Genomic DNA, 12,200 nt, shown 5'->3' with positions numbered 1-12,200 from the left:
GCAGCTGTTGCTTTTGCTTTGGACATGTGTAGCATCTAATAATCAGATTTGATATAACACATTGGTTTTCCTTCATTCCCTTTACTGGATTATTTCCCTGCAGCAAATATGCCTGTAAAAGTTTGCATCTCAGGGACCATGGGAAGCTTCATGGAGGGAGCAGAGGCCTGAATCTTTCTGCAAAGCAAATAACACTTTACTGCAGTCTGGTCCTTGTTTCTCAGATTTGGATATCCAAGCCCCGAGGGCCTGAGTTTCCTACCTTGCATGGCAGGTCTCGGCAGGGACTGCCTGAGGAGAGCAGCAGCGTTGAACAGTGGAGACGAGGCTGTCCTAAATCACTTCAAAAGGGACCCACAGGCTGAACTGCTTTAATAAGCTCTCCACCTCACAGTTTACAGTAAATTATTAATGCAGTGACTTCCAGGGTTGGACAAATTTTTAATATTTTTGTCTTTTATTTTAAGAAAAGGTTCAGAAATCATTCTCAGTAAAAGAAGTTAATAAATGATACATGTCTGAAAATCACCTTGCAAGCCCAGTAAGGACAGCCTGGGATGGGTTTAGCTGCTTTCTTACTAGCAACCAGGCTGTGTTCAGAAGTGAAAACAGAGATGTTTAAACATGTTTAACATATCCTTCTTCCAGGAGGAAAGAAGTAAACGCGAGGCGATGGATGTGAGGGTAGCACACTGCCTGCTCCTTTGGGCTGTGCAGTTCTTCCCAGCTGCGCCACACACTGCTCTCAGGGTAAGTTTCACTAGATCAGGTTGCTCAAAGCCCTGTCCAACCTGCCCTTGAACACTTCCAGGGAAGGGGCATCCACAACTTCTCTGGGCAGCCTGTCCCAGTGCCTCACCACCCTCACAGTGAAGAATTTCTTCCTGATTGGATCTAAGTCTGCCCCTTTCAGTTTAAAACCATTACCTCTTGTCCTGTCACTACAGGAGAAAATACTTTGAAGTATTCAGTACGTTCAATAGGCCAAGCAACCTCCAGCACAGTTTTTAGAGTGTTAGAAATCTGCTATTCAGCCTGCTCTACCCAGCAATAACAGTGCGATTTCCAAGGCATTGCATAGCCGAGCTTTGCTTCCAGACTGACAGGGTTGTAGGTGATTAAACCATTTGACCAAGCAGCGATGGAAGCTGTTCTGGATTGTGCCTGGCTGTATGGTACGCAGTCCCAGCAAGTGACCCTGCCTGCAGGAGCCTGGTACGCCTGCCTTGGGGTGGCTTCCCAGTCAGGAGAGGAACAAAGTGGCTGCTGGTATTTGTACAACTGTAGCTTCATCTTATGGCAAAAGTCACATAGATCACATATTCTCGTCAACAAGAAAATACTGGAGAGCTTAAGTCTGATACAGGGGTTCTGATTGAGGAATGACTGCTGGGGACATGTGTGATCCTGTCCACTAGCTCAGTATGTCACTGCAGCAGAAGGGTGCAACTGAAGGCTTAATAGATAAACTGGTGGTAGAGAGTTCTCAGTCAGTCTATATGAGCAAGGGGCTAAAGCTCTGCATTCTGGACCTTGAAAAGACTTCTGGACCTCAAAAGGACTACTTTGCCCTTGAAATCACTTTTCTGGTTTGTGCCAAAGAGTCATCTTTTACTTACTTTAACATTCAATCTACATTTTACTTCTTATTTTTCAGGTTCTCAGTAAGGAATCAAAGGCTGGTAATCAGCAAGGTACAGTGAATAGCTATGAGTCTTTGTTAATTCTTTGTGAGATGTTATCAGTCATCTGTACTTTACACCCCTGATGCTCACCTCATGGACCGTGGTATGCTGTCTTACACCTTGTAACAATATCCACTTGATTTTTTTTCAGATGCATGTATAAATCTCATTCCGTGCGAAGATAGTGGAGCTGTTTGTGTTCAGCCTTGTTCTTCCTATTTCCATGGGGAGACAAGCTTTGTCTGCAAAGACAGAAAGTGGCAAATGTTCACAGACAACTGTGCAAGCCTGGACGTTCAGTCCCTTTTTCAGGTGAGGTAACTGTTATGCATCTACTTTGGCCTATGCTCATAATTTCTTGCAAAGATAGCCCCTCCCTTCATAGGCTTTCGCTCTTGAGCAAAAGGAAGAAACACAGATTACTCTGATAGCAGGCTTTGACTTCATCTTAAATCAAGTGGTGGGAAATGAATTTGGGAAATTCCTGTATGGAAACATAGTTCAGAAATGAAGCTGCATTGTTCACTTGGCTGACGTTCCTCATGTGGATCTAAACCAAGACAATGGTGCACTAGGATGAACCTGAGACAAGGGGAACGACAGTATCTGTAATAATCAGATGATTTGTGGTGAATTCTTCCCAACTACAAAATAAAGAACTTTATTCAAATCACTTCAAGAATAAGGCACTGCATTTAGGTTCTGCCCCTTCCTTCACGTGTGTTGTGCAAGCAAGACATTCTTCTCAGGTGAGCTTTGGTCCTAGGTTTCAGGCCATTTTGCATATTCATTGCACAGCCCAGCACTGTACCTCTCGCCTGCTTGTCGCTGTAGCTTCCTTTTCATTCTGCTTGTTAATTTTCTCAAATTTATTTTCCTCCCTCCAGAGGATTTCTGAACGTGAACTCATTCCAAGCTCTGGAGGACATATTAGCATTGCTGGAGGACACCTTCCTTTTGTAGGGAAAGGAAAGCCAGTGCATGGGAAGCCTGGAGATGGTGCAAAATATTTTGGTGCTGATGACCACGGGAGTAGTAACTGCCAAGCTGATTTTTCATGCATTATCCCAGATATCCTGTCTTCACCAGCCATTCCAGGAAACATTGCTGATATAGTGGAATTGCTAAAGAATATTTCCCTGCTGTTATCAGAGAATGTTAATAGAGGAAAAATGCAGGTACTTATTTTTATGAGCTTCAAGAGGTGTTTCGGAGCTTGCCAGAGCATCCATACAGGGATTTGTCCTTGTAGCCACTACCCAGTGAAGTGGTGGCTTCAAGTTACATGGAGAACACCTGGAAAGAATTTCCAGAGAGGGTCATATTTTGTTGTCAGAGAAACTGCTTGTCATATTCGTGTACGGCCAAAATACTCAGTGGACTTTACTTTCCTTAAAAGTTTTCAGGAACTGCTGTTATAGACATGGGAGAGCAGTACGAAGTTTAATTTTTAAAGTATGACACTGTAGGGAAGGTAGCCTTGGAGATGCTGACCTGCAGCTGTGTTTTCATATGTTGCACAGTGGAAACTGCAATCTTCCCCTGATGAACTCAGAAATCAGAGACATGGGGAAAGAAATGTAGGGAGAGTCGTGTAAGCAGACCTGCACAGTGGGTCAGCATCTGGAATAGAACTTAGGTGTCCTGATTCTTGCTTTATATTTGTTTCTCCAAGCATCTTTTGAGCTATGATATGAAGAGGGTAGGCCAATTCTGGTAGCGGCCAAGCCAGTGAGATGTTTGGGTTTGACTGGGATGTATCATGGGAACCTGTTTGTTGTCAAAGAATATTCCCTTTTCTAGAAATAACTCTTGAACTAAATGAGTCTTTCTGGACGCTCTACCAGTGGAATAATAGTTGGTTTCTTTTAACATTAAAAAAAACTTACATTTTTCTTGTTTGTTTCAGAGTTACAGCAGGATAGCAAACCATATTCTGAACAGCTCCATCATTTCCAACTGGGCTTTTGTAAGGGACAGAAATGCCAGTTCGATATTACTGGACTCGGTAAATTTATTTGCTGGGAAACTTCTTATACAAAATGGGTCGGAAAGTATACAGGAGCACTTCATCTCTACAAAAGGCTACAGCATAGATAAAAATATTTCAGGGAAGAGCTTTGATTTTTCTATGGAGTTCAGTAACACCAGCAGTATTACAGGGCATGTGGTCATTCCAGAAGAAGAGCTTTTGAAGTTACCCAAGACTTCCAAAGCCATCAGCATTGCATTTCCAACGCTTGGAGCCATTATAGAAACCAGCCGGTTGGACCCCGTTTTTGTGAACGGAATGGTTTTGTCGGTGTCTCTGCCAGAAGAGCTCCAGCACATTTTGCTCACCTTCGAAAAGGTGAATAAACTGGAGAACGTCAAGGCTCAGTGTGTTGGGTGGCACTCTATTGAAAGGAGGTGGGATACCAGGGCATGCAAAATGAAGGCAGACAACATCAGCAGTGCTGTTTGCGTCTGCAGGCATCACCGCCGGACTTACAAATCCTTCTCCATTTTGATGTCCCCCACCCTGCTGCGGAATGCAGCGCTGGATTACATTACACGTGTCGGATTAGGCCTTTCCATTTTCAGCTTGGTTCTCTGCCTTATCATCGAGACTGTTGTCTGGCATCACGTCACAAAAACTGAAATAACTTACATGCGCCATTTTTGTTTGGTCAACATTGCTGCATCGCTTCTCGTTGCTGATGTTTTGTTCATCTTAGCAGCTATTGTGCACAATACAGCCCTAAACTACCAGTTGTGTGTAGCAGCCACTTTTTTCCTTCACTTTTTCTATCTTGCCTTGTTTTTTTGGATGTTTACCCTGGGCCTCTTGATTCTCTATGGATTATTATTAATTTTTTTTAAGATAACAAGATCTGTATTCATAGCTACAGCATGCTCTATTGGATATGGATGTCCCTTGGTCATATCTATCCTCACTGTTGCTATTACTGAACCAAAAAATGGGTATTTAAGGAGTGGAGCTTGCTGGCTCAATTGGTATGAGACAAAAGCCCTTCTGTCCTTTGTTGTGCCCGCTCTGAGCATCATTGTTGTGAATGTGGTGGTGGTGGTGGTGGTTGTGGTGAAGACTGGGAGATCCTCTGTTGGAGAAGGCTGCAAGTCACAAGATTTGAGCAACATGATCCGAATTAGCAAAAACGTGGCCCTTCTGACACCTCTGCTGGGTCTCACCTGGGGGTTTGGATTAGCAACGGTTGTCGACAGCCACTCTCTGGCATTCCATGTCACGTTTGCGCTGCTGAACGCCTTCCAGGTAAACTCTGTGAGACTGGGAATAGCGCGTGCTCAGACTTTGCTGAACTTGGGAAAAGGTAGCAGACCTCAGAGGGGCTGGCAGCTTGAGCCGTGCATGAAGAACAGGATCTAAGCTTTCCTTTCAGCCTGTGTTGCACAGTGTGTGGGCTAGGCATCCTGCACTGACATAGTAGATGCAGATGGGTAATGGAACAAACTAGTTGATGTAAAGTGTGATGAAGAATTAAGGTGACGAATTTATGTTTAACATAAAATACACTGGTTAACGTCCAGTAATTGCAAAGATGTCTCATCCTTGTCACTTTAAAAAATACACAGAAAATTCTCGCTTGACATTGAAGATGGTTTTCTTTAACTCATCAATATAAACATCCAATGTTACCTGACATGCCGTTGTATGCCCAGTCTGCCTTAGCTCTTCTTGACTAATACTGCTACTGAGTGGGCTGAGAAAGTCCTAGTATGTAACCCATCAGTCCAGTTCGTAATGAGAATGAGCATGGCTTATATATCCATTCTTGACATTCCCAGAGAGCCCGTGTGACCTGGGTGGATAAACTCATTTTGTGCATTGCTGTTACCTGAGTCACAGATGAGGAGATTTACTACACCGACAAAAACATCATTTTATCTATCCTTAAGGCAATGGCATCTAGAAACATTTAACAAACATCATGTGGTTGTGCTGGTTTTGTTAACTGGTTTTGCAATTTTTTTAGGGATTCTTCATCCTGTTATTTGGAACACTTCTGGACAGAAAGGTACTTGGGTCGCTTCAGCACTTATTCTGGCTTATATGAACATTTTCTACACTTCAAAAAATTGTTCCCTTTAATATTTTTTTTTTAAAATCTACAGACAAGAGAAGCATTAAGGATGAACTGCCTTTCATCAAAGCGGAAGTGTAGTCTAGCAAAGGTAAAGATTTTTCTTCCCCCCCACCCCTTAATGGCTTAATTTAAAATTTGTACCAAATTACACGCCTTGTTATTTGTACATGGAGAGAATGGAACTATGTGCTACATCTTACCTAGTTGAACATTTTTCTAAGGCAGGTGCTTGCTGAAGGTGATACAGGTATCTCAAAAGTACGTTGAGGTTATTAAGCTGTTTAAGTTTTAATCTGTAGATTTTTATGAACTCTACATAACCTGCTGCTGCTGTTAAAAAATTAAAAAATGGCATTTTAATCTAATCTCTTCACCTGTAGATATCAAAGCCCTTTAGATAGAGAATGCCTCTGAATTTTTTCCCATCTGTAAAATAGATCAACTTTAAGGTTACTGACTAAGTAAGGAACAGAATTAAGGGTCCACAATCCCAATGTAATGACCTGTTTGCCACCTTCACAAAAATATGGACCTGTATGACAGCAAGGCTGCTCTAGGATGTCAGAGAATTTTTCTGCTTCCAGCTGAACATCAGCTTAGGATGAAAAACACTCGGCCCAGCCAGCACATTTGCTGCTCATCAGTGTTGTGCACTCATAATAGCTTGAGGTTGTTTTAAATATCAGGGCAATTAATGAAAAGGAAATGTTGGAACATTTTTAAGGGAACAACTGTGTTTCAGCAGCTTCCTAGGAAAACATTGGCAGAGTTGATGTGTTGGCATCACTTAGCAGTTCCTACCTCTGTTGGAAAACTTCTATCTGCTGTTTATTAGACTTCTTTTGGTACCAAGGCTTTCAGGTTTCACACTGCAGTTATAAAAGGGAATCCCCTTTAGCTGTCTCACAAGAACAGTCTGCAGTGTGCCTGCTCTCCGCCAAAAGAAACTCTGTCAGTTCAGTTTGGATTTCGGAAAAATGAAGCTCTTTCCTTGCTTTTCTTCAGTCTATTTATTAATCAGTCCTGATTCGCTGAAAGCTGCAGAGTGTCTTTCTGTGACAGTGTGTCCAAATGTACTTAGTTTATGAGAAAAAAACAGAGGGGTTAAGGGAACTATACCTCCCTTCTACTAGCAGCATGGCCTGCTGTGCTTTGGGTCATTTGGTGCAAGGGAAGCTGCATGTTTGTGCAACTTCTGACTCCTCTTCTTGGCATCCTTCCTCTCCAATAGTCTTCAGCTGCATCCAGCACTGCTGTCACATGCCAAGTTTAAATGCAGTGCAGAAGGTCCTCTCTTAAAACAAAACAAAACGACACCCCCCACCAAAAAAAAAACCCTGAAAAAACCAACCAAACAAACGAAATCCAAACCAAGCCCAACCAAAAACAGAATAAAAAGAACAAAACAAACCCCAAAACCCAATAACGAACGAAAAGACTAATCTCCAAACTTCTGCTAAAATTGTTTCCTGCTTAACAGAGGAAAAAGAGAAAGGATGTGCTTGAGACTGAGTTTACAATTCCTGCTCTTACAGATACAGGATCCAAATATCAGTGAAGGTGTTTCACACCTTATCAGCCTTTGGGTCAGGTTTGAAAGTTTGAAAGTTAAAATTCTCTCAAATCACCACCAATATAATATTCTGGAAACAGCAGGTGGAAATTTCACTAATCCCGTGACTCACCAACATTTGCTAAAAGTATTAAGTGACTTTACTGGGCAAAACTTGATGTGGAAACCATGGCCGTGTGTGCCTAAGAACTTGGGTCGATGTTGTCACTCACCTGGGTGGAAGAGAGCACGCAGAGGTAATTACTGTTGTGTAACAAGAGAGGGGGAAAATGTGCGTCATCCACTTCTGTAAACTTGGGTGTAAATATGGAGTTTGACTCATGAGACTTGGAAACGTTTGTCACACCTGAAATTATTGTTAAAAAAAAAAAAAAAATTAAAAATCTTGGATTTTTTTCTAGAGATTCATAAGACCTCCAGAAGGGTCAAATTTTAAGACGACCATCTTGTGGCATTTCTCACAGGGCTCTGAGGCACCTCCTGTTAGAAATGGAACCTCCACCTACATGGATGATACACCTAATCTGACCTGCTGATTTCTTTTCTCCTAGTCCTAGCAGTGGACAGTTGTCTTCAGTGGATCTGACCAGTGAGAGGAAAAGGAGCACTTCTTACACAGAAATCCTGGTTTGAGATGAGCCGAAGTGGCTGACCAGCTGGGAGCGTGGACAGCACTGTCTTGGAGCACGACCACGGGAAGCATCGTGAAAACCAGAAGAGAAAAGGCCCTGAACCTGCTGTCAGGAGCGGGAAACCATCAGTGTTGCTGTAACCCTTGGAGGAAACAAGCTGATACATAAAGGTTGTTTCTTAACTTTGTGAAAACTGCTGTGAGGAGGGTTTGTCCTCGTTTGCCATTTCAGTGCTTCAATTTCTATTTTTTTTTTCATGCCAGTGCAATAAGGAGCTGTACAGCATGTGGAACTGTTCAAAAATTATTTAATTTTTAATGTGGTGTACAAATGTTGAGCGTTATCTAGCTGGTTTTGGCTGTGTTTGATCAGAAGTGATTCTATTAGATGGCATTGTATTAATAATTTCCAGTTGTCCTCCCAAACTAATGGGCAGCACAACTCTATTTCTGCATTACAGCTGTTCTCTCCATCTCAATATTTATTCTCTCCATCTCACTACTTGTGTGTCAGAGGAATTCTACAGAGCCCTTTTTTGGTCTGTCAGGACAGAATTTTCATTCTTTTTCCAGTCCTGCAAGAGATAAACAAGAAAAAAAAGCACTCTGAAAATAATTAGTTTCCCTCTTTAGATGTGGGAAAGCAAGCTTTGAATATGCTTTAGCATTGAATCAATGGATGGAGATCTCCCGTGTCCTGTGCAATGTGCTGCTAACAAAGGAAGCGGCTCATCCATTTGAGATAGTGTATCTCGTTTCGTTAGAAAATCAGTCCTTGGTCTGAGAAACCCTTTCTAATGCAAGCTTTGATAGAAACGTTATTGTCTCTTGTCAGGACAAATTGATGCTTTCAAATGGAAATAAAGTTGAAATTTTGTCATTCTTTCTTATAAGCAGTTCTTATCCTCTTCTACCAAAACAGTAGATAAATGCCCTTTAATATTAGCTGGTATTACTCAAGTCAGAAATCACTCATCCCATGTGGCTTCACATACATTTGAAATATAGAAGATTTAATTGAAATAATGCTGTTTAACATCATCAACATGCCTTTACCGAAGAGGCAGAAAAATACCCTGACAAATTAACTGAGGGGTGTGGGGCATGTGATACACATGAAAACCCCACAACCAGGTGGAGCAGCTGGGGCTCTGGAGGGGGTGGTCTGGAGGGCAGAGCTGTACCTTGGGCCATGAGACAGTCCTTGTCGCCAGGACTCTGTTGCTTCCTCGTGTCTTCCTCTCCTCTCTTCTTTCCTCATAGCCTGTAGTCTTGTTACAAGAAACTGTCCCTGCTCCTTTCATACTGTGCATTTGCACGTTGGAGAGCTTTGATCAAATAGGGATAAAATGGGGCTTATGTGCTGCTATAACATAAATTTAAAAAGACCATTACCCCAAAGTGTGCTTCTTAGTGTCAAGCAGCATCTTCTGTGCTTTAGCTTCTTTCTCTGCTTGAAGCACTTACAGGGCTTTTTTTCTTTCCTTCCCTTTCCCCACCTTAATAAGTTAGCTGTATCTTGGAGTTGTCTCTCTTAAACCCTTTCCAGCATCAGTAGCATCTCCAAGTCCCTGCATGGCCATTTTCAATGTAGTATCAGAGCTAAGTGCCTCTCATGCTGGAGGGTTTTAGTTCGTTGTGGTGTATCAGGGACACCTAATTGATGACTCGGCTACTGTATTCAAAAGAATAGTTCAAAGATTGGCAGAGGATGTGTAGTGTCAGCTGAAGTTGTTGGTCAGTGTTGAGCTTGTGTCCTTTGCAGTTATGAACCCTTGTGCAGGAACCTCTGTAACCTCTGAAGGAAGGGGACCGTGTTTGCAGCGTGGAGAAAACAACTGCTTTGCACATGAATTTGCTGCAATAGATTTAAAAAGACCACCATTTCCCACCAGTCTTTGCGACCACGTTTAATTCAGCTGGTATTTTTTTTCCCCTTTGATTTACTGTTGATGGTGAAATTTTGTTAACAAAACGTTGGGATTTTTTTGATAGTACCTGCAATTTAAGAAAACTTACCTCAACCTAGCATCTTACCCTTCTCTCTCATGTGCACACATGTGCATGTGAAACCGCAGTCCCTTACAACTGTGGATTCATAGACAGTCTCAAATGAGGCTTCCCATATTGTACAGACCCTCTCCGAAATCCCAGGAAATTCAGCAGGAGTCTTGTCCAGGCAATAGTGCTGTGAAAGGAATCAGTTTCATCTGCAGGTTGCTGAAAAAAGTACCTAAGCCGTTTATGAAAGGGTGTTCAAAGTACAGTGCTTCTTTTCAGAAGCTGGCGTATGGCAGAGTGATTTACCCTGTGTTTTATGATCATTTACCTATTTTAAAAATAACTGGGGGCTTACAAAGAAGTAGTTAATGGTACAGGATGAGGATGAGCACTGAAGTTTTATTGTTAATAACCCAAAATTAAACTGACCAAGAGCATTTAATGAATAAATGTTTTTGAGAGGTGAAAGCTGTAGCTGTCTTCTATGGGTTGTGAACTGGTATTTCTTTAAATGCAGTGGGCTGATGGCCCAGTTCTAATTGCAGCTGCGGCAGGGGGGAGAAGGAAAATCACCAGAGCTGGAATTCTGCCAGTTTCCTAAATTATCAGTGTAGCAACAGCTTAATAATGTCAGTGTTGAATGGGTCAGATAGACCCCTTGATGTGCAGGAGCTGTTTTGGAGCTGTTCCACCCTGCCTGACAAAGTGGCCAGTCTTGAAAAACCCGAGTGCTCTTCTTCACAAGGTGTCACCATTAATGGGACAACCCATTTTTTTCCACAGACTTACCACATTGGTTGCGTGGGCAAGCATAGGGACATGTCAGAGCTCCTTGGCCAGGCAGGTAACACATGAATTTTTTTGTTTCAGGGTTGAAACCAAAACAGGTTCTTCGGCAGAACATTAATTTACCTCAGGTACCTCAAGTTTTATGTTGCCTTTCCAGAGCCAGGCAATTTTTCCCCTCTTCTTCTATCTAGGAGAGACATCCACTTCACGGCTGGTGAATCAAAAGAGATGAAGATGCCAAACCAGCAAAGCCGTGGCAGGCTGATAGCAAGACTGCTGGGCTACCCTGTAAAACTCCCTTGTGGTAGATGCTCGCCTGCACCGCGAGGCTCGGCACTGCTAGCTCCGGGCATGCTTCTAGCCTCCTGCCCACGACTCCAAGAACCAGTGGGTGCTTCACCTGTGGTCTTTCACAAAGGCATTGCTTGGCTCTGGGTCTGCCTCGCTGGTTTGCCTCACTGAGAAGTGTCGCGATGCCCTGTGGTCAGCCTGCTTGGCTTTAGGTGTTAATGGTACAGAGTGCTAGACAAGCAAGGTTTGTAGGATAATGTCACTCCCAAAGTGAAATCTCATTCCAGAGTATGGGGGAAAGCTCAGTTTTGGACATGCAGCACTTTTTTTTACATCTGTCCCCACAGTGAGGATGCGCCTAAAAACTCTGGTGGGTGTGCTCCTGGGAGAAAGCCCCTTGGGAGCACTGCCTCCTTCACTGGCTCCAGGTTTGATGGTTTTGTTTTGGCTAATAGTACTATGTCAATATATTTTTAGCGTGTCTGTGAATGCAATTGGGTCAAAACTATAAAACCAACAGCATCCACCCTCCCTGAACCCCAGGTCAAATGTCCCATTTGTGTCCTGTAGGTAGTGTGATGCTGAAAACTTAGTTTACGCTTTCTAAGATATTCCGCACTAGAAACCAGATTTTTTTTTTTGCGTGTGTCTTCATTCTTCCAAGAGGGACCAAATAAATATTAAGTTGGAGCAGAATGAAGCCCCCATAGCCCAAGGGGAAATGGTTCATGACCTGCTGTACCACTTAGACACATACAAGTCTATGGGGCTGGATGAGATCCAACCAAGGGTACTGAGGGAAGTGGCAGAAGTGCTCACCAAGCAACTTTCAATTATTTACCAGCAGTCCTGGCTAACGGGGGAGGTCCCAATTGACTAGAAGTTAGCAAATGAGATGCCCATCTAAAAGAAGGGCTGAATGAGGATCCAGCCAATTACAGGCATATCGGTGACCTTGGTGCCGGGGAGGGTTACGGAGCAGATCATCTTCTCCCAAGTAACTAATGGCAAGATAAGAGGTAACGGCCTCAAGTTGAGTCAGGGGAAATTTAGACTGATATTAGGAAAAATTTCTTTACTGAAAGAGTGGTTAGACATTGGAACATGCTGCCCAGGGAGGTGGT

General features: G+C 42.9%; 1 protein-coding gene across 1 annotated transcript; it reads left to right on the top strand.

Moving 5' to 3' along the window:
- The first annotated feature begins 672 nt into the window (after positions 1–672).
- On the top strand, positions 673–7,349 carry ADGRF4 (adhesion G protein-coupled receptor F4). The gene is made up of 8 exons (XM_009960823.2): positions 673–750; positions 1,658–1,694; positions 1,837–1,997; positions 2,573–2,863; positions 3,595–4,959; positions 5,681–5,722; positions 5,820–5,879; positions 7,272–7,349. Exons 1-8 carry the CDS (start codon positions 673–675, stop codon positions 7,347–7,349), a joined length of 2,112 nt encoding a protein of 703 aa, XP_009959125.2.
- The last annotated feature ends 4,851 nt before the right edge of the window (positions 7,350–12,200 follow it).

Source organism: Leptosomus discolor, chromosome 2 (assembly GCF_034619465.1).
Source record: "Leptosomus discolor isolate bLepDis1 chromosome 2, bLepDis1.hap2, whole genome shotgun sequence".
Taxonomy (NCBI): Eukaryota; Metazoa; Chordata; class Aves; order Leptosomiformes; family Leptosomidae; genus Leptosomus; species Leptosomus discolor.
The sequence above is the reverse complement of the archived record's forward strand: the minus strand, read 5'-3'. Positions and strand labels throughout refer to the sequence as shown.

Bases quoted from the DNA above. Each gene is read 5' to 3' on its own strand.
- ADGRF4 (XM_009960823.2), top strand. From the start codon at position 673: ATGGATGTGAGGGTAGCACACTGCCTGCTCCTTTGGGCTGTGCAGTTC. The intron at 751-1,657 runs GTAAGTTTCACT...CTTATTTTTCAG, and splicing joins CGCCACACACTGCTCTCAGG to GTTCTCAGTAAGGAATCAAA. The intron at 2,864-3,594 runs GTACTTATTTTT...TGTTTGTTTCAG, and splicing joins TTAATAGAGGAAAAATGCAG to AGTTACAGCAGGATAGCAAA.